The sequence below is a fragment of the Gallus gallus genome, chromosome 3 (assembly GCF_016699485.2).
Source record: "Gallus gallus isolate bGalGal1 chromosome 3, bGalGal1.mat.broiler.GRCg7b, whole genome shotgun sequence".
NCBI lineage: Eukaryota > Metazoa > Chordata > Aves > Galliformes > Phasianidae > Gallus > Gallus gallus.
In genome coordinates this window covers 17,232,550-17,253,015 of record NC_052534.1, presented here as the reverse complement: position 1 = coordinate 17,253,015, position 20,466 = coordinate 17,232,550, and the positions used below count along the sequence as shown (strand labels likewise).

The 20,466-nt window shown below is 38.3% G+C and overlaps 1 protein-coding gene across 5 annotated transcripts in view; it reads right to left on the bottom strand.

The window, feature by feature from the left end:
- Nucleotides 1-942: 942 nt before the first annotated feature.
- Nucleotides 943-20,466, bottom strand: part of WDR26 (WD repeat domain 26) — a 32,603-nt gene continuing 13,079 nt past the window's right edge. For 4 of the 5 annotated variants that reach the window (XM_040698253.2, XM_015283907.4, XM_046939580.1 and 1 more), the window contains 8 exons: nt 17,745-17,883; nt 13,775-13,915; nt 12,233-12,352; nt 11,262-11,407; nt 10,653-10,731; nt 9,932-10,061; nt 7,317-7,502; nt 943-5,990 (listed from right to left, as the gene is read on the bottom strand). In XM_040698253.2, the coding sequence (XP_040554187.1) occupies nt 5,965-5,990; nt 7,317-7,502; nt 9,932-10,061; nt 10,653-10,731; nt 11,262-11,407; nt 12,233-12,352; nt 13,775-13,915; nt 17,745-17,883 (967 nt within the window). In that variant the 3' untranslated portion in view covers nt 943-5,964. Of the gene's footprint in view, nt 5,991-7,316; nt 7,503-8,524; nt 8,740-9,931; nt 10,062-10,652; nt 10,732-11,261; nt 11,408-12,232; nt 12,353-13,774; nt 13,916-17,744; nt 17,884-20,466 lie in introns of those variants that run through there. The other variant, XR_005858825.2, reaches the window with a different exon arrangement.

The window sequence follows — 20,466 nt, the reverse complement described above, 5'->3', positions numbered from 1 at the left end:
CAATGTATGTGTGTGGGTGCTGGTGGAGAACAGCCAGAAAAACTGAATTCCCTTCATCTGCTATGGATAATTTATGGCTGAGTTGGGTCTGCAATCTAGCAGCTCTTGTATAAACACTCACACCCCAGGCAAGAAGCAAAAACAAGTGCCTGGAAAGGGATAAGGCATGCTGTTCTGTTTGCAGCTGCCTTTAAGGCACGGTTATATATACACAACTTAACCTTTAAGCGAGGGAATAAACATTAACAAAAAGGTGCTACTATGAGGTGGCATAAAAACGTTTTTTCTAATCCAAATAGAAGCTGAAAGGATTAAAAAAAAAGCTGAATGCAATTCACCAAAGTGTTAAAAGTTGGAAAACCTACAGGAGGTAGAAGGCAAATTGAGGTACAGGTGTCCCTTAGCAGAACGCTAGCTACAGCTGAACAACTGCCTGCAGTAGCAGTACATACAGAACACAACGGCACCTCAACTTTATCCTGCAAGGTAGGAGGAGAAACAACAATGCAAGGAACGGAAGTAGTTTAAGAGCACCTTCCTAATGTGGAAAAGAATTGTAGGTATAGATGGGTTATGGTCAGCAAGCTGCTTGTGATACCTGAGCGAGCTCCAGCATTAAGGAAGAAGGCTCTCATCCAGCCTCATAGAGCAGGCGTTCAACAACATAGGTAAGCACAGAATGGGATGCAGATGAGCAGCATGCTAAACTGCCTCAATGACAGTCAAAAAGAAGAGTGGGGGGAGAGTAGAGCCAAGCATCAAAAACTGGAGCACTGCACACAGCAGCGAGAGAATTCATCTTCAGCTGCGCTGTCACAGATGATCTCTCCTATCAAGAAGTAAAATGCTACAAATGTGGAAGAACTTTACAATTAATGATCAAGAAATGAACGTCCCAGTGACAGTCACATAAGTGAAGTTTAGGAAACTAAGAACTATTCATTCCAGTTATTTATTCTGTTTATTGAATTGAAAGAAAGGGAATACAAACATTTCTGTTAAGTGCTGTGCACCAACATGGAAAAAGTGTATTGTTTTTTTTTTTTTAAAAACCCTAATAAAAACAAATCAGAAGTTAATGTAGTTCCAATTGAACAATTTGTAAAGATATGTTTAAAATACTACACATTTATAAAATAAAAAAGTTAAAACGGTGTTCTGTAAATAATTAGTAAAACGAGTGAAAATAAATACGAGACCCAAAGTTCTTATGTTTTTAATGTAATATAGCAAAGAAATTTTAACTACTTAATATAATCCGAGGAGAGTAACAAAAATCCAGAAAGTTTAAGAACGCAATCCTTTGAAACATTTAATATCAGTCCATAGCAAATAGTCATTACATACCAAAAGCTCTAAGTGTTAACTAGTTCCACCACAACTCCATATAAATCTTGACAACTTAGAAATCTTGAGATCAACAATAAAGTTCTTTTCTTGATCTCTACAGCTTGGTTTGTAAGTACATACATGCTTTGAGGATCCATTTTGTCCCATGTGTTTTTGAGGAGCCAATAACTTTTTCCATCTGTGCCTAAAAATGTTGAGATTCAAATCTAGCACATAGACCCTAACGATGAAAGATGTTTAAGAAAAAGGCGGGGCACGATGAATTTCCAATTTATAAAAATATACCAATATTAACCAAAACCTTCAGGTCAGAGGACACTTCACATACGCACGACTCCAAGTATGCAATAAAACATGACAAGTACCTAGAACAGTTGGTTCTATGTCTGTTTGTGGAACACACGCGCACACACACACACATTCATACCAGATGGGAGGAACACTCTCACGGACTTCTCATTGAATCCAGATAACCTGGATCGACAAACAAAAAACTTGTCTACGGTTCATTTCAACAACTAGAGGCAGCTACCGCAGCAGCAGTTCAACACTGCACACTTCAATTAAGTCCACCCTGTTTAAAAAAGTGTCAGAGTTAAAGGAGTTCTTTCGAAACGTCTTTAAAAGTAGCAGTTTTCGAAATTAAGTATGGCAGCTGAAAATGGTCTCCAGCCAACGTGGAAAAGACAGGAGGAGGTAAAAAGGAAGGTTAGCTATTTATGGGAAGGACGTTCCTCAATTGTCTCAAAGAAAACAACAACAACAAGAAGAAAACCGTTCAGCAAATACAGGTGTGTTTTGTAGCTAAAAAAAAAATATGGACAAACTATTGAAAGTGCATTTTTCCTCCTCCCCCTTGAGTTACAGTAGTTTGTCAGTAAATCCAGCTTTTTATCTTCATTCCTCTTTCTCTACCTCCCCACGTGGGTCTACATTTGCCCTTCAAACTATGGCTAATTGTACGAGTCCTCGTTTCCTACTAAAGAAGCCTTCATAACCGATACTGGATGGGAGCACTGCTTATCAGTGTAAGGAGATAGAACTAGACACAAACTCCCAAGCATACTGAGTTTTATTTGCCGTTACCTGTTGGAAGCCAAGCTGAGAAGTAACTGGCAAGATCAGGAGAGCTTTCTAGCTTGCACCTTTGCTCTAATCATAAAAATGAAGTCAACTTTAAAGTTGAAGAACTTGAGGAAATATGGAGAATTTGAAACCAAGGTATCCCGTCCCCCCACTACCCCACCCACCCAAACAAGGACAAATCTAGCATCACTGCTTGTTTTCCCTTTCGTGCTCCATTGTGCCTTGAAAATTACTTACCTGAACAGCTAGCAAGCATTCAGATAATAAAATGCTTCCGCTTTTTTTTTCCTTTTATAAAAAGATCTGCCTTGACAATTACCTGTGGCTACTGCAAAGATTTTAAGCTGAGAGCTTACCAAAGAAAGTTAGAAAAGAGCAGTACACTCTTACAGTATTTTCCTCTCTAAAAACAAAGGTCTGTTCACCAGAAACACAGTACTTATTGCAGGTGTGTAGTTGTTCCAGCCTGACTCCAGCCTACAAACATTTTTAAGCCCATGGAAATCAATGTGTTGGAAATGAGCAAGCTTGTTTCCCCTCCCCCCCGCCCCATAGTCTCATTTTATCATCTGTGCACAAAAAGTATTGGTACTTTTCAACTGACACACTGTGAATGTGAAAAATAGATGACATGTTAGAAACAGTCTGGGTTTCTCTTTAATTGCCAGGTTAGATGGGTTCTCACTGCCACTGGATCTGTAGTGTAACCTCACTGTGGGACCAAGTACTGTGGTAAAGCAAAGACTCCTCCCTCCTTTCACTCATCTCTGCACAGCACCTGGTATAAGCAGACATCTATGCAATATGGTGGGATTGACGTTGAAAAGAATGCCATCTATACGACAAAGGAGCCTTCCTTTATGTTGCATAGTTGCACCACAGAACTAAATTAAAGCAGAGATATCAGAACACGTTTCTCCCTAACTTGCTTTTAAATACCTGAAGTGTTCTTCAGAGGTACATACCTATTCCAGAAGAGGTCAGATTTTGGAAGAAGCACTAGGTTCCAATTTTTATTTACAATGCATTGCAGTAGAAAGAAATCAGCTCATACGTACCCACACATAGCTTGTACCAGGTAAGGAGCCTCACTTTGGTCTAGGTACTGCTAACCACGTGAAAAATGCCTTTTGAAATGCATGTGAGACTTTCAGTCTAAACTTGAGACTCTGATCCAGCCTTGAACACCTGCCTGAAGTTCCCACTGAAGTCCAATGAGTATGAGGTAAGCAAGTAGTGCCAGACTGTTGTACGAGACATCCAAACCAGAACTGTTCTCCCTCCCCTTTACTCTCACTAGTTAACACTTCATTTAAAAAAAAAAATCAGAGTTTCAGAGTATGACAAAACAGCGGTAACCTCTAAAGATTCACATGCTAGCACTGCTTATGAATTATACCATGTTTTGAAGCTGTAAAACACTGTTTTTGGTGTGTTTTTTTTTTTTTTTTTTAAACCAGAAGTTTGGTTTACTAAAAATTGACCTTAGGAAAACTTTCTGTTTCCCTGCAACACCAGTGCCACCACAGGAGCAAGGCTGACTGATCTTACGCTGTCCAACTAGCAACAGAAACAGCTCCTCTAAAATGAGAGAATGGGAGAGGAACTGACTTGTAGTCTTCAGTTTCCATACATACTTCCCAGAACATATGAGAATGGTAATTACTATCTCAGCAATTCACCTTAAGACAAATGAACTAAACTGAAGATAAGAATGTTAAGTTCCTACTTCCTTTTGGAGATACTGAATGTGAGTATGTCAGATTCAGAGCTGGTTTCAGTGAGATTATCAGAATCTTAAATCATCTAGCAGATTACACACAGGGCAAGGAAAAAAAACAACCAACGAGCAAACCCACCTAATTACTGGGTTCTAAAGAAAAAATCTGACCTGCTGACCTTCACTTCATTTTTCTTGGGAAGAAAAAAAAAAGGACTATTTATGTTAAGCACCACATTCCCATTCATCAAAGTGGCCACACTGCTCTTCCCAGAACACAGGCAAACCTTCCCTCACCCTTCTTCCACACATGACTAATGTCACTAGATTACTGTGGATCTTGTAAGTTCACACTTGCATTCACACTGTCCTTGGTGGCATGCCCTCTCCTGCTCCCTCATTACTTCAGAGCACTAACAACGCTACCTTTCTACCCGAGGTGGGAAAGGGAATCCAGTGCCATCCCACAAGGAATTTGTGTGTAGTGCAGAAGCATAGAGATGCCAGGCCATCTGTTTATTAAAAAAAAAAAGCTTCAATTATAAATGTGTCTTTTTGCTAAACATGGCATATTAGTGGAACTGTTCAGAGAAGCATTAATGTGTTCACAGCACCAGCTTGCAACAAGGTCCAGGAGGGTCTTTTAAGCCTGAAAACTTAGAAGTATATTCTCAAAGTCTAAACATCCTTGTTTACCAAATAATAAACAGTTTTCCATTGCAAAACAAGTTACCTATGATTTGAATGTTAATAACTTCTACAAAATGTTGACTTTGTGAAGAAAGGATTCAGCATATTCTTCTGTTGAGGTTTAGTTTACCTTTTATCAGTATTGTTGCATATATTTATATAATAAAAAAAATAAGACCTTGTCTTGTTTAAGTTCTTAATCTCCTGGTGTACTCTGAACACTTCTTTGTTTCCCTAAATAATACAATTTATCTTTTCATATGGACACTGAGTTTCTCCTTCTGAAACAAGCTTTGCTGCCTAAGTAAAGCTCTTTCCAGCCACTGCTTTTGATTGGGTGTCAAGACACTCTGGAAGAGCATCAGTGATACCACGTTCCACATTTCTTCTTGCATTGGTTTAATTCCAAATGTATACAAATGAAGTCATTTTAATCCTATAAATAATTTATTTTTAAAAAATTGTGCTGTTAACCCCTTTGCAGGGCAACGAGCTATGTGAAAAGTACAAAACTTTTTGTCAAATGTGATATTGAGAGTGCTTTTGACATAGTTCATTGGTTTATCTCAATTTATATATACTGCGCAACGGGCAAGGCTAGAATCCATGAACCAAGCTGCAAAGATCTCAAGCTAAGTAAGGCGGAGAGATTTGAGAAACAAGAGAAGGAAATACTTTCCTATCCAATGTATACTCTTCAGACTAAAGCACTCTTTCTATCAAGCCTTCTAAACTCTTAAATAAAGTGTTCCAAACAAGCATTTAAACTTCATTACACAGAAGAGCAACAAGAACAGTAGCCTGCCAGACAAAAAGGCAGGAGGGAAAAATATATACTGAGTTCAATGGTTAGCCTGAATGTAGCACAGTTCTTCACAACCGATGGGGGGGTAATTTCAACACGGTGTCCAACAACGTTCTAACGACGTGCTTCATCTTGACTGGTTACTATGAAGCAAGGTGGTAAATGTTTGGCCCCAACCGGGCTTCAGAAATGGTTCTTTTTCATGACGAGCATGTCTGTCCAGCTATCAATCATGTTTGTTTGCACCAAATCCCAAGCCATTTAAAATACGACTAATTAAGTTAAACTGAAGTCGTCTGCTCCAAATTCGCCATCAACTATCCATGCTACTGCATTCCTCTGAGCAAAAACAAAAACACAAGAGAAAGAAATCAAACCTTGAAGATCTTATCAACAGTCAGTATTTCTATAATTACATTACATAAATACACTACGTTAGGTTTTACTAAGCATGCATAGGAATACTGGAACTTACAATGCAACTAAATCCCACACTAGAAGTTAGCAATTTTAGATATCATTACCCATTGTGATATCTAAACTTAGCACCTTAGCTGATGGTACATGAAAATCACCTCTTGCAAAAGAGACCATAGAATAGAATCACCAAGGTTGGAAAAGACCTCTAAGATTATCCAGATCAACCATCCATCTATCATCAATATTTCCCACTAACCCACATCCCTCAGTACAACATCTAAATGTTTCTTGAACACCACTACGACGGTGACTCCACCACCTCCCTGGGCAGCCTGTTCAATGAAGTACATACATTTGCACTCAAGTTCCAGGGGACCGTGCTAATTACAAAGCTGTCTGTCACCCATTTAAAGCTCCCAAGTTGCTGGAGATATGTTCTGTGCACCTACACTTCTTGTAGATGTACTGCTGTGAGAAATCCAGTTTTTAATCACTTCTATTTTGAATAGACTTTACTAAATCATTTTCTGGAGAAAATAATAAAGTGAGTAGGCAGGTAACTGGGAGAAAACAAAAATCCAAATACAAGTAAAGTAAGCTGGAGCATAGGCTCCGAGTCCCTGTGTGTTATACTCAAGATGTTACAAATGAGACTGGCAAGGCTGGTCCACCTAGTCCAGTACTAGAAATAGTCATAAAGCATAGGAACAGGGAAAGGAGATGAATCTTAGCCTTAACATCCTTCCAACTTTCAGCCACTTTCACCTGAAGGACATTCTGAACTAGAAGTGTTTACTTATCTGCTCACACTTAATGGATTTCTCTTTGATTACTTTGTTTGGTTCTCCTTGAAGTAACATCTACACTTAGCACCCAATACAAGACGACTTAAAAGACAGAAGTCTACAGGCTGCAAAACAATCCCCTAGTTTTCATCTTGCTAATAATTCTAAGGAGTAAGTAAGAGCTGGAAGAACATGCATTTTGACAGCAAAAAAAGTTGTTCAGAATGCATTATTTAAATGTTAATGGCATAGCATGCACTTCAAGCACTAGGGGCAATGTTTAAGAAGTCTATATAAGCTATTAAATGTAATAGTGAGAAAACTGTGGTGTCACTGAGACCTATATGGCCACATGAGAAATTGGAGTATCATTTTGGAAATGCTTCTTCAGAGCACAGAAGACCCACTGAAGCAGTTTACGACAATTAGAAAACAGGCATACACACACACACAGACTCACCTTCAATATCCTGGTTGTCTACAAAAGGCGCTGGTCCCCATATTCTAACAGTGCCATCATCAGAGGCGCTGGCCATCATGGATGGAATCTGCGGGTTCCAGCTCACACAGTTAACAGTACGTGTGTGCCCTGTCAGCTCCGCAATTGGCAGCTCGCTACGCTTGTGCCAAATATATACTTTGTGATCTAAAGAAAACGTGCATTAAAGAAAAACATGAGAAACATTGCTCTATACAGATCAGTCTGTCACGTCAAACAGCACTTCCACGCAAGCTCTCGGCAATTACAAAGACATAGGCACTGTTATAAAACCTGCATCTGTTGAATGGGCAACAGCACTAAGTTGCTTTTGTCTGAAAGGGATCAAAAGAGTATGGGCAAAGATCTTCCACTGAGGGGCATGCTGTTGCCTTTTAAGACTTGCAGGGACTACAGTGCAAATAAGCCAATACATAGATAAAAAAAACAAGCTGAGCTACTTACTCTTAAGAATATGTAGTTATAATCTTATTCAAAGGGAACGCTTATGTTATTACTAGTTTTTTTTTAAGACAATCATATTTGCAGATTAGTACATGATTATAAATCACAAGTACTAGAATATTTACAATCACTCCACGTTAATATTCACTAGATAAGATCACAGCTCTGCAGTTAATGGAATAAATCTTGCTACTAGAGACTTAGGAATATTCCACTTAACGTCTCAAATTACAAGCTATTTCTGCTTTTGACAACAATTAATTCTTGAGTTGTACTGAAATACAAAGAGATGCAATAAACAATCCCACAGATCCTATTTTGTGAAAGGAAGCTTTTAATTCTTTGTTGCAACATACAAGAACTGAAATAATGAAATGGTCAAACACTCCACTGCAGTTGTTTTTGTGTTGTGTTTTATAACCAACCACACTTAGGACCAAGTAATTTATTTTTTTCCCCCCAGCAGTACATCAGCAGCCTTTAACAAACCTGTGGGCTGATCTTGCAAGGTAAGCCTTTGGAATATTCCAAATAGAGCCATTTAAACTGAACAAGTGTGCATTAGTGGCATTACAGAAACATTAAGTACTAACACATCAACTTGAGGTATTTTAATGTTTGGAAGGTTTTTATGTATAAGTCATTCTGAAGACTTAGTAAACAAAACAATCCTTCTCTACTCCTCTTCCCAATCCCTTACAAAACAAACTTGCTTTCTGACCTACCTGCTAGAACAGCATCACGGAATCACGTGATAACTCAATTGTCTTCTGCTGAACCAGCTCATTTGAGTACAACACCTTTACATACACTTGTATTAATGCAAGTGTTCTGGTTGATTTCAGGAGACTACACATCCACGCTATTCATCAAATAACACCATTCACTCTCTGCTTAAATACTGGACACGCAAGCCTCTGCTGTCTGGGAGAATCAAAGCCTAAACACAAACCAGTATTTTGGTGCTTGTCAGAATGCCTGTATTTTGTTTTAGAAAAAACACGTTAGCTAAAGTAAGGCAGCAGTCAATTTCCCTCTCAGAAAGAGACCTTTGTTTTCTCCCTACTGATTAAAGTGTTAAGAGAAAGAGTCTAACTAGCTGACAGGGCATCCTCCTAAGTATAAGAGGTTATGACAGCGTAATCCATTACGCTTTTTGTTTCATTGTTTTGGTTTGTTTGTTTAAATAGGGAGTTTTTGTCAGTAGCCACATTTGCAACAATGACAAATTGTGCAGAGGCAATAGCCTTAGGTAGTCCAAATCTAAATTAGGTGCCATAAGCTTCTACCAGCGCTGAGTAGTTTACAGACAATGAAAATAGGGAACTTATTGATCCACAAAGAGGTTCACGCTGGATTGGAGATGCTGACCTTCAGTCAGTATCATCTACCAGCGGGCCTTGTCAAAGAGTAAGATTTTAGATGTATTTGCTGTTTTCTAAAAGAGGATATTAGTAATGTCCTGGTCCTATTTCCTAACATACATGAGTTACACAGTGATTATATTTCAAGTGTAATCCTTAGCCCTGCACATAACCTCTGTGGGAGGTGATGGCACTACATCAGCAACAGAACTGAACCAATTCAAGACCCAAGCCATTAACTAATTTCTTCTCTTATCACAGAAAAGTTGAATAAAAACACACCACACAAAGCCTTTGATTACGGAAGAACCCATCTAGATTATGTCAGCAACTGCTTAATTTGAGACTACTCCTTTGTAATGAAGCTGGCAACTCTGACTGAAATTCAAATCACCTCACCACACCTGTACCTTCACCAGGCAAGTGAGGCTGTTACTCTGCGGTAGTATTTCTGATTCAGGCCATCAGTGCGTCATACCACAGAAAGAACCCTCAAGAACACCCCACCCACTTTTAATTAAACTGTTCAGATGCTTCAGAGGACACCACCATAAATTCATTAGTGCTTTCTCCTAGCACCATTCTCTCAAAAGATTCTCTATGCTAGCACACAGTTACTTCTCGAAGTACGCTATAATCTCGGTGCTCCTCAGACTTATTTAATGAACCATTTGCCTGCTTTTAGAGATTACAGCTGCTAACATTATAACAGTAAGGTATAGGAAGGATACAGCATTCCAGTTTTCTGTACAAAAGGGATGATGTTACCTTCGCTGCCACTCGCAATGAAGTCTTCATTATGACCCCCAAAACATGAGTGAATTGTGTAAAATCCTTGTGTAACTCCTTGATACTTCCTCACTAAAACTCTGTCTTGTAAGTCCCATAAGTGAACTCCCTGTGAATCAGAAGTACAGAAGATTTTTTGTTTTAAACCATTGGACGTTACCCACTGCATTCTTTTGAAACTTCTATAAGAAGTGTAAACATGAAAGTGCACTACTTCAGACAACTCTGGTAGTGTTACTCAATCAAGAGAGTAAAGATATTCCAAATTGCTAGATTCAACTTCCTGGCTGTAGCACCTTCCATTTTGAAAACTATACTTAATCACGGTCCCCAAACCAGAAATACATGTATTTTAATCTAATCCTAACACTTCCTACACTCCCCCCCCCATATGTGTCAACCTGCCACAGTTCTTGCAGTTTCTGGTTTTTCTGTGTTATTGCCAGATAATAACATTTAATAATACATTTTTCATAGTATTAAAGCCCTGATTACAAATCAATTCAAGAAGTCAGTCTCGAGGATAAGACTACCTTCTTGTCAGAGAATATTCATAAATGTAGTATGACATTAAGGTCTTCATATTAAACTAAGTACAACTGGTTAATATCAAATATTCCAATTTCCATCAAGACATTTAGAAGCAGTTAGTGGTTGCAAACAGATTTATTTGCATTTCCATTTACTGTCACAAACTCACCTGAGTTGCTACATTTAACAAAGCTAAGCGGCCATTTTTTGAAATAGTAAACGACATTATAGGGTGATCTTCTTGTACTCTGAAATTGAAAGATATCACTGTTAAGAGTACACTTAACCAAATAATAATGCAACACCATGACAAAAAGCACGTCTCATCTCTGCTCTTCTATTAGCAGAGAAAGACAGTGCTGAATTCTAATTTCTATTTGAAATTTAGTGTGTCTCTATGTCAATACTAGCCAGGTCTGCAACAGTTTGATAGTTTCCTTATACTTACAATAAATCTCAAGACTAAACGGACCTGAAGCCTCAACTACAGCTCCTAACTTCAAAGCAGGACATATTAATATACCGATATATTATATACATGAGGCAAGCACAACACTTAATGATAGAGATGCCAAAACATTGACAGAAACTCCAGTGCTTATGAAGTTATTTCTAATCCTTGATCTAACGCATCTAGCTGCAGTTGGAAATCACAAATTCTTATCCCATGTTATTCTCCTTTTATTACAGAGAGCATGCCAAGAAGTTATTTCTCATCCTGCCCCAAACGCCTTCTCAATCTTCTCACACAACCAGGAATTCAAAACCTGGTACTTACATGTTCCTGTCTGTAAGATCCTCAAAGTTATAACCCCGAATTCGCTGGTGTGTGTCCGACGCTAGAACAGTTTTTCCATCACTCAAGCACCAAAGGCATTGTACTCTTACCCCTTCCCAGGAGTCAAGGAGATTACCATCTAAGTCCTGATCAGAATGAATAAATAGATAGATAAACAGACTTTTAGGCTCAGATTTCTGGAGGAGTTACGCGACAAACATCTTTTTCACCTTCTGTTCACACAGCAGCTACAAAAAGCAATCTTACCATTTAATGAAGAGGACTTAATGATTTAGGACTTGGATTGGATTAACTGAAGACTTTTGTAACTATCTGTCCTGGAGAGGTGTGAATCCCCTTCTTTGCACATACCAAACCAGAAAAGAAGCAAGTACATCATGTCAGGGAGCAATCTGCAAGCTCACTTGTGCAGTGAGTGAGGTTTGCATACAGCAGTATCATTCCAGGCACCAACTCAGATGACAAATAAGAGTATGGGTGAGACTGCAGAACACTATCTAAAAATTAACACTAATTATGAAATGAGGACTTCAAATTTCTGTTTACACTAAGCAATGACAGCATGCAAGAACTAAAAAGTGACCAAAATTCTGAGGAATAAACAAAATATATGGGCAAAAGCACTATTGTTTAATGGCCTGGTAATGCTCTGACAAAAACTTTCAGCCCACAGATCCTCCCTTATGCAAGGTAATAGCTCTGTGAATGTGTTTGAGCCCTTCTAACTACTACATAGAAACAGAAATGCTACTGAAATAGTAGCATCTGTGTATTGTTCATACGAATTTCAGAGGATTTGAAGGTTTTTTTTTTTAAGCATTTCTGTGAAGATTCATTTTTAATACATACACAAAAGAAAATTAAAAAAAAAGCATCAAAACTCACATTGGACTGCGACAAAATGTTTCTTTCTAGCTTTGTTTTCAGTGTGACAGATACAGGGAACTTACACACTGATAGAACTGTCCACGCTGACCTCCTGTTACAAAACGCTTCCCATCAGGATTCCAGGCCACGCTTGTTAAACTGTCTTCATGAGATTGGCTCATTTTTGTCCTCAGCTCCCCAGTCTGGAAAATAAAGATAGTAATGCCTGATACCAGCCAGGAGAACCCTCTCCCAGAACAGGGCTGATAACTTTGACTTGCACAATGGCTGGAGGTACATACATTTCAAAGCTAATTTAAAAAACAAGCAAGCAAACAAAGAAAACCCTACAAATAATGCAATAAAAGGAGAGAGTTACCACAGCATCTCCAGCATTTCCTCAGACTTGACTTGGGGAAATGTATCATTTTGTCCCTCAACTCAAGGGGGGGTGAAGTAGTGGGTACATCAGATAACTGTAAGATTGCAGTTTAAAGAGGGGAACTCAACTCAGAAGAAAGTTTAAGAGTGAGATATGCAAATACAAAATGAAACAAATCACGGGGAGTGAGAAGGCTACAGCAGAACAAAAGAAAACAGATGACAAAACTCTGTTTAGTAAAAAAATATATATATATATATATATATATTCAGAATGCTTTCCTCACTGAGCTGAAACTCTTCGTGCCAAACTTCAGCTTTCACGCCTAGCTCATAACACTGCTGTTCCACAAGACAGAGAGCCAACAAATGGCTTACTATTGCCAAAACAGTAAGGGTTTCTCTCTACTCCCTTATGCCAGCTCTAGTGCTCTTCACTGAGCCAATTTACTTCACTAAGCCAATTAAATAAATTGAAACAGAACAAAAGTATTCCAAGGGTGGAAAAAAACTTTTTTTTTTTCTTGTTTCTAGGGAACTAAATTAGTTCAGAGTCTAAACAGTACAATAAAGACTATACAGCCCACAACTGAAGCCAAGGAAGCTTTTTGTATCAATTCAGCTGCCCATAAAAATCAACAGCAGAAAAGGGTTTTCGAAGTCATAGAGAAAATGGCCAAATTCCCTATTTTCTAACTGAAAGACAGAAGTTTGAGTCTCTGTGGACCTTCCACTAGAACCACTGGGAGGGTGACACAAAGCAACAAGAAACAAATTAAAAGATTCACACTCTTTCTAAAATCTTCTGCAAATTATTTCTTTCCTCAGATTGTATTTCTGTCCTGTTTCTTTTGATTTCTGCTGTTCTTCTCTTCAGTAGCTCTCTATGGCCTTGTGAATTTGTGCAGTCCCTTCTTAGAAATGAAGAGTCAGTCATCAGATACATCAGAATTGCCGCACAGTCTCAGGCATTCAGACTTGAACTCTATCTTCAGTTCTGTACAAAATGAGTACAGAATTCGTTGGCTGTTTCCCAAATTAGGGGAAAAAAGTTCAGCCTGTTTTCTTTATGCTCACACTTTTGTACAGAAAGTTTGAAAAATTGATATCCTTCATGCTTAATAGATTTATATATATATTCACACACACACACACACACACATCCACATTAACATATATCTTCTTTTAAAAAAAGCTGCAAGCTGACCACAGTTTCATTTCTTATACTCTCAGTCACCACTTACTTGTACATTCCAGAGCCAAAGCTCAGAACAATCATCTGGGCCACAGGCAACAAGATAGTTGTCATCTGGACTCCAAGCAATATAAGAGACTCCATATGCGTGACCTTCTAATGTCTTAAGTAGTTTTAGCTGGTGAGTATCCTGAAACAAGAGAGATTCTGTTGAGGCAATACAAATGAGCTCCTACTAGATTTCATATGTACAACGTGTCCAAGTACAGCATGGACACTTTGCTTTATGCAACTTGGCACTGGCATTTTACAAGTCCACTTTACAAGTCACGTGAATAAGTTCTTACTGGAAAAGCAGCTGCTAGTTTATAGAGTATGACCATAAGGCAAAAGCTTGTGCAAAACAAAAACAAAACCCACAAATGAAAAACAAACAAAAACTTGTGGGTATTTGGTTCTAATCTTCCATGATTCCTCCAAACGTGGAACTCACAAAATGCCGTTGTGTACAAAGTTTTATGTTACATGACATTCGATACTACAGGAACCTTACATGCCAAAACAAGTCCCTGCCTCTATTGGAATACAGAAGTACTGTCATCCATATTTTATGGAATTAGGTTACTTCCATAAAAGTAAAGCATGAACATGTTGGAAAAAACCGTTACGGTTAAGCAGAATTAATAACCCAAACCTGCACCATTAGGTGTTTCATTTAATAATTTGAGCGTATCATGCATGTTGCTCAAGAAAAAGATTTCACAGAAAAATATGCTCACTTGTGAGGTATTCTTTTTTTCAGAAGTGCTGCCTACAACAAGCTCTGCATTCCTTCCACCAGACTTAGTGAATGAAGCGTACTTTCCACATGCAGAGTTATCTTACATGAGCTTTATCTTATAACTGCTCTAATGCTGACTTGTCGAAGGAACTTGACTTTTGAGCATCTTCTTATGAGGATAAGTAGTACAACTAGACACTGTGAAAAAAATCCTACACTAGCTTCTGAATTACAGTAACATGCTGCTGAACTGCTTACAACAATTTTAGTGAAGGTTTCTTTGTTTGTCTGGGTTTTGTTTGATTGGGGAAGGGGTTGTTTTTGCCTCATACTTCTCTTCAAAATGAATCTGACTCGTTTGAAGGTGTTTGATTTCACAGACTGTCCCATTTTTGCTTGTTTTAGCATTAGGCAGCAGAGCATCTCTTGACTTGGGATTCCAGAGAAAGAACGCTAACAACAGAGTAAGAGTGCAACATGGTCTGTTTTCTGGGATCAGCTGCAAGGGATGCAGCAACTCTATCAGCCTGAAGCGTTCCTCATTCTGCTTGCTACAAAATACCTCAGAAGAAAATGGGCTAAGAACAATCTTCAAAGGACAGAAATAGCAGGAACAAACGCATGGACTTTCTCAAGACCTCTCCTTTTTCATTCTGTTCATTATTCCTGGTCTGCATTAGACACTGCTGGGTCTCTATCTGAACCAATCTGTAAAGGAACTGAGTCACATCTGACATCTCTCATCCTGGAGCTTGTCTGCAACTGCTGTTTTTTTTTTTTTCTTTTTCTAACTAATTCCAGCGTAAGGGTAGCCTGCCACTTCTACAGCACCTCGTTTGAGAGGCAAGAGGAACAGGATGCGTATCATTTCTCTCTCCTAATGATAGGAATTGTGGCTGTCACTCTCACACTGCTCACATCCTTCTCTCCAAATACAAGAGAACTGCTATCATTTGTCTTGCTCTCACTAAAACAGCTGTCAAAGGTATTTCAGGTAAACATTCCCAAATTTAGTCAGTTTGCTTCCCATCTGCCACCAAAACAAATCTTAACATTTCTACCCCTTACGTATAACTTCCCAAATTTTTGTTAAGAAGAAGAAAGGACTATTCAGCTATTAAGTCTGCAATGATTAAGCTCTTTGGCTGAGAAGTCAAACACCTGTCAATAGTTTTAAGAAAGTGTAATAAAAGACAAGCTTCAGTAAGAAACAAGTTAAAGGCAAGTTCTACCAAAGATGCAGTTCACACAAGGTGGTGTCTAATGCTAGTGCTCTACAGATTCTGCCACACTTTGTAACAGTCAAATAATGCATCCCACACTCAAATCTAGTTTACTCGAGGTATTATTTAATGCTGCTGAAAGAACACTGAAATGAGCAAATGAATATGAAAATAGAAGCATGGGTTAAGACAGTTTAGATGACAAGTAGATGGGTCTTAAAAAGAAGTAATACATTAGTATGGAAAAGAAACACATTTAGAACAGTGTGCCCCCATCACTGGCCCAGAGTTGGATGGTTGTTTCCTTACAGCTTATACAGGCAGATTAGAATAGTTTTATTTACCTAAAGGCCTGAGAATCTGATTAAATTTATGACTCAAGAGACACGGTCAGCTGCGACAGGAAATGTGAAAAGTATGCTCTGGCAAATTTGAAATCAGAGTTATGTGTGTGGCTTCATGTTATTTAGAAGTCTACCTCCTTCAAAGGTTTTAAGAGGTGTTTTTTTTGTTTGGTTGGTTGGGTTTTTTTTTTTGCTTGTACTCAAATACAGAAAGCAGAGCTCTACACAGCTTTTCTACTCTTTACTGGAGATTTTGTTCCCATAACAACCCACAAATCAAAGCGTTAAGATAACCTAAAACACAATGCATTTATTTGGTTAGCTAGCAATTCACTATGAAACGTACCATCAGAATATTGTGAATTAAAAGCTGTCAATACAAAGTCAAGTAACAAATCGACAGCAAAGCCATCCTCAATTTACTTGGAATTGCTGTTATTTTCTTTTTTTTTTTTTAATTCAAAAATCACATTCAGCACAAGAGTCAGATTATGTTACTGTGTACTTCTCGGCTCAGCACAGTGGCTCCAGTAACATGACAGAAGCCAAACAATGGTTCTCCACCTGAAAATTTGCTAATTTATAAGAGTTATATAATTATACACGATCAAAAGGTTGTAAGCTCCCCCACTATCTGAACATCAAAAAGGTCTAAAATTACATAGCTTCCTAACTCATAGTGGTAGATTGTACAAAAGGATCAATTTCAGCTCTCAAATCCTATTGAAGTTTGCATGGGACCATAAAAACCTTTGATCTTCTGCTTAGCTTAACAGTCTGCAAATGCGTTGTTAAGACCAGTAAGAATCTTATTTCTGATAGTGTTTTACAAGCATTAACAACTTCAGCTATTTGTGTGCATACGTTAAAGTGTTAAAGTCTATTGACAGCTTTCAGTTGTTATGAAAGATGGGGACATACTTTCATCACATTTCTAAAAGATCTTGGATTCACTTTTTACTTAGGTAAGAATACACACAGGTAGAAAATACAAATCTTGTATCTGTTGGATATTTGATATAAGAGGAAGGGTGGCTCACAATTGATACAAACTAAAAACATGAGGTAACAGCTGAGTACAGTCTCACATGTGAGTGGATTCTGCCAAGTGTTTAAATTGTCATCTCAAACCAAGACAAAACAGAAACTAATGTGAAGTGGTACATTGTAATAATACAACTTTAAGCATACACTGTTTTATTACTCAGAAGTAATGTGAGATGGACAGATTTATCTAAACTCAAATGTAGTAACAGGTGAATTTAAGAGATTTAGTCACATATGTTAGCAAATACTTAGAAGAAAGTGATTCTCTCTCAACACTGTCATGCTCCTTCCACTTTCTCCCAATGCTTCTCAAAGCCTTCAAGCTAGGAAGCACCCCTGGAGGGCACTAGCAGGCTCTACTCAGCAGCACTGGTTAGGGAGCACAGGGAGTTCCCATTCCAGAAGCCTACATTTCAGACCCTACAGGCACTGGGTATTCAGGTGTCTTCACTATCTTAAACTGACTGTGATCTTCAGCTTTTTTGCATCCTACACAAATACCCTACTCTGTGGGCTACAGTACATGCTAGCCTGTCTTAGAAAAAAAATAATCAAACCATTCTAGCAAAAAGGATATATGGGGGGGAAGTCACATACACATTTTAACATATGTTGCACACTTACTGGATCAACCTGCCATATAATAACAGTTGTATCCTTGGATCCTGTTGCTAGTTTAGTGCCATCATTGGAGAATTTACAGAACCACACTTCATTACAGTGCTCCGTTAGTATCTGCTGTGTATAGCAAGGGAACTGTTTCCTAGGGAAAAAAAAGAAAGGGATGCATTGAACAACAACAACAAAAGTAGTAAGATACATAAAAACAACAAAACAAAACCCCGCCAGTCTAATAAAAATTAAGAATGCATTTAAGTGACAGACCAGGTAACTTAGACATGTCTGAAAAAACTCACAGTATCAAGTAATCGTAGCTTATTGTAGAGATAGTCCTATTACCCTCACATAATTCATTATGCTTCATATAGCCTGGAATAAACCTAGCCTCATTAGGACAGGAACAGCTTTTTTACTGTACATGTCTGTGATGTATAGAAAATTCTTTCTTGAACATGAGCTTGCAGTAAGTTGTGGGGTTTTCTTCATTGCATAGTACGTTTTTCATTTGTTTGTTTTAAATTGTCCTTGCAGAGTACCACATACAACTTTGAGCATAACACAACAAAATCACAGAATGACTTGGTTTGGAAAGAACCATGAAGTTCATCCAGTTCCAATCCCCTGCCATGGGCAGGGTTGCCACCCACCAGACCAGGTTGTCCAAAGTCCCATCTAACCTGGCTTTGAATGCCTACAGCTTCTCTATGCAGCCTGTACCAGGGCCTCACCACCCTCATCATGTTAATAACACTTTAAGTGTTCAACTCAAACAGGCTTCCCCGGACCAAAGCCACACTATTTTGTAATGCATTAAATGCTTATCAAACTAAATGTTATATGATAAACTAGTGAAAGGGCCAAGCATTTCCTTAGAGCTAATATTTAATCTTCTAGTTACATTCTGAGGAGAGGCTAACAGTCAAAATATTAAGATCGGGAGACACATTCTGCTTCATTCACTGCTTGCCCATTACATAAGAAATGGGGAGCTAGTCTAAAGTAAACGTAGGCTTTTAGAGCAGATGACTGCTTATGTAAGTAATACTGCAGTTATGAAGGTTCAGTGTTGGGATGTACTAAAAGTTAACGCCTAGTCATTAACACTTATTCCTGAACTACAGGTATCCCGGAGAGCATTAACCTTTCAGTGAGTTTTTATGGTGCTCAGAACAACAGGGCAACACAACTCTAATGGGATATGAAGTTACTATTCTAAAAACAATATCCTATGTGAATGCACAGTTGCATTTACTACAAGAAAAAGCTGGCCTAAGAAAAGAAAAGTCTTTTAATATACAGTTGGTGGTAGCCAGGCTGGCAAACACCCTGAAAAACTACTTTTTAAACCAGAATTCTCTGATTAATATAATGACTACATACTCTTAGTCCATTTCCTTCTGTTAGAAGGTGCATCCTAGTCAGTGTTTAAAGACCATTGAGCAACACTTAACCACCACGCATCCCCTCATTTCCTGTTTTATGACAGGGGAGGATAACCACATCGTATATACACATACCTGCATCCATCTTCCTGTGGTATGTCTAGTCACTGCTAATAGAGTAACACAAGTCTACTCTGCTTTACTCTGCCTTAAGCTGACCAGGAGTTGTCTAATTGCCAATGGAACAACCCCGAGCAAAAGGTTAAAAGCTCCACCCATGAAAGAAGACTTTGTTTCCTTAAAGCATAAAGGGAGGTAGACAAGTCCTTACGTAGATAGCTGCACCTACAGCAAGAGCTAGGTTTCAATACTATTTAGCCACCTGGCAGTAAGTTAATACTTTTCCTCAGAGCAGCAGTTTTTTTCTTGAAAGTTAAAGATTCTTAATTCATAACTCATACAAAGTAAAAGGGGCATACTGTGTCCCAGGAAATCCATTTCAGCAAATGTCATTAGAAGAAACACTCTACTAAAATACAAGCAGTGTTTTTTCAAAATTAAAACCTTGGGTGCTTTTCTTAAAGACATGATGAACAAGCAGCATAATGCTGGAGTACACCATTTCCTTAGAAAGGAAGCCTTCAGGTTACAAAAGAGTTAACAAGCACAGCTGATATCACTGCTGCAGAAACATCCAATATTGAAGTACGCTATTCACAACTCAGACCAGAGCTCTCCCAGAAGTCCCAACAAATGAAACAGAACCCAGCAAGAGTCACTTCACAGACAAGCGATACATTAAATAATGCTGCAGTTATTCAATAGTTTCTTGTCTACATAATGAGATGCTATTGTAACTCAAAGCGTTTTGCTTTTTGTTGCCTTACAAGTTGTTCTGTTCAGCACAACAGTGTAGTCAGCACAACAGTTGAGTCACGTTGTTCACATATTGAAATTAAGTATCTAATAAAGTTATCCACTGTTGCATGTACAGAATCCTAAATTTAACTACTACTGACAGCTACTTTTCACTGTATGTAGAATGAAAGATTTATTCTTCAGCTTCCACAAGAGATCATTTTCAAAAATGCTGCATTAAGCTGGTAGAAGCACACAGGAATGCAACAGCATTCATCTGTCACTCGGATTTCATTGTGAATTCAGACGTAAGTGTATTTACATGAAACCTAGGGAATTCCAGGGGAAAACAAAAACCACCTAAAGGCTTTCCAGGTAAAAATAAATAATAATAATAATAATAAAGTCAGTAAATAAGTAATAATTCATATATGTGAACACAAGGGCTGCTCCAAAAGTAACGCCTCCTATTTTATTATGTTGGC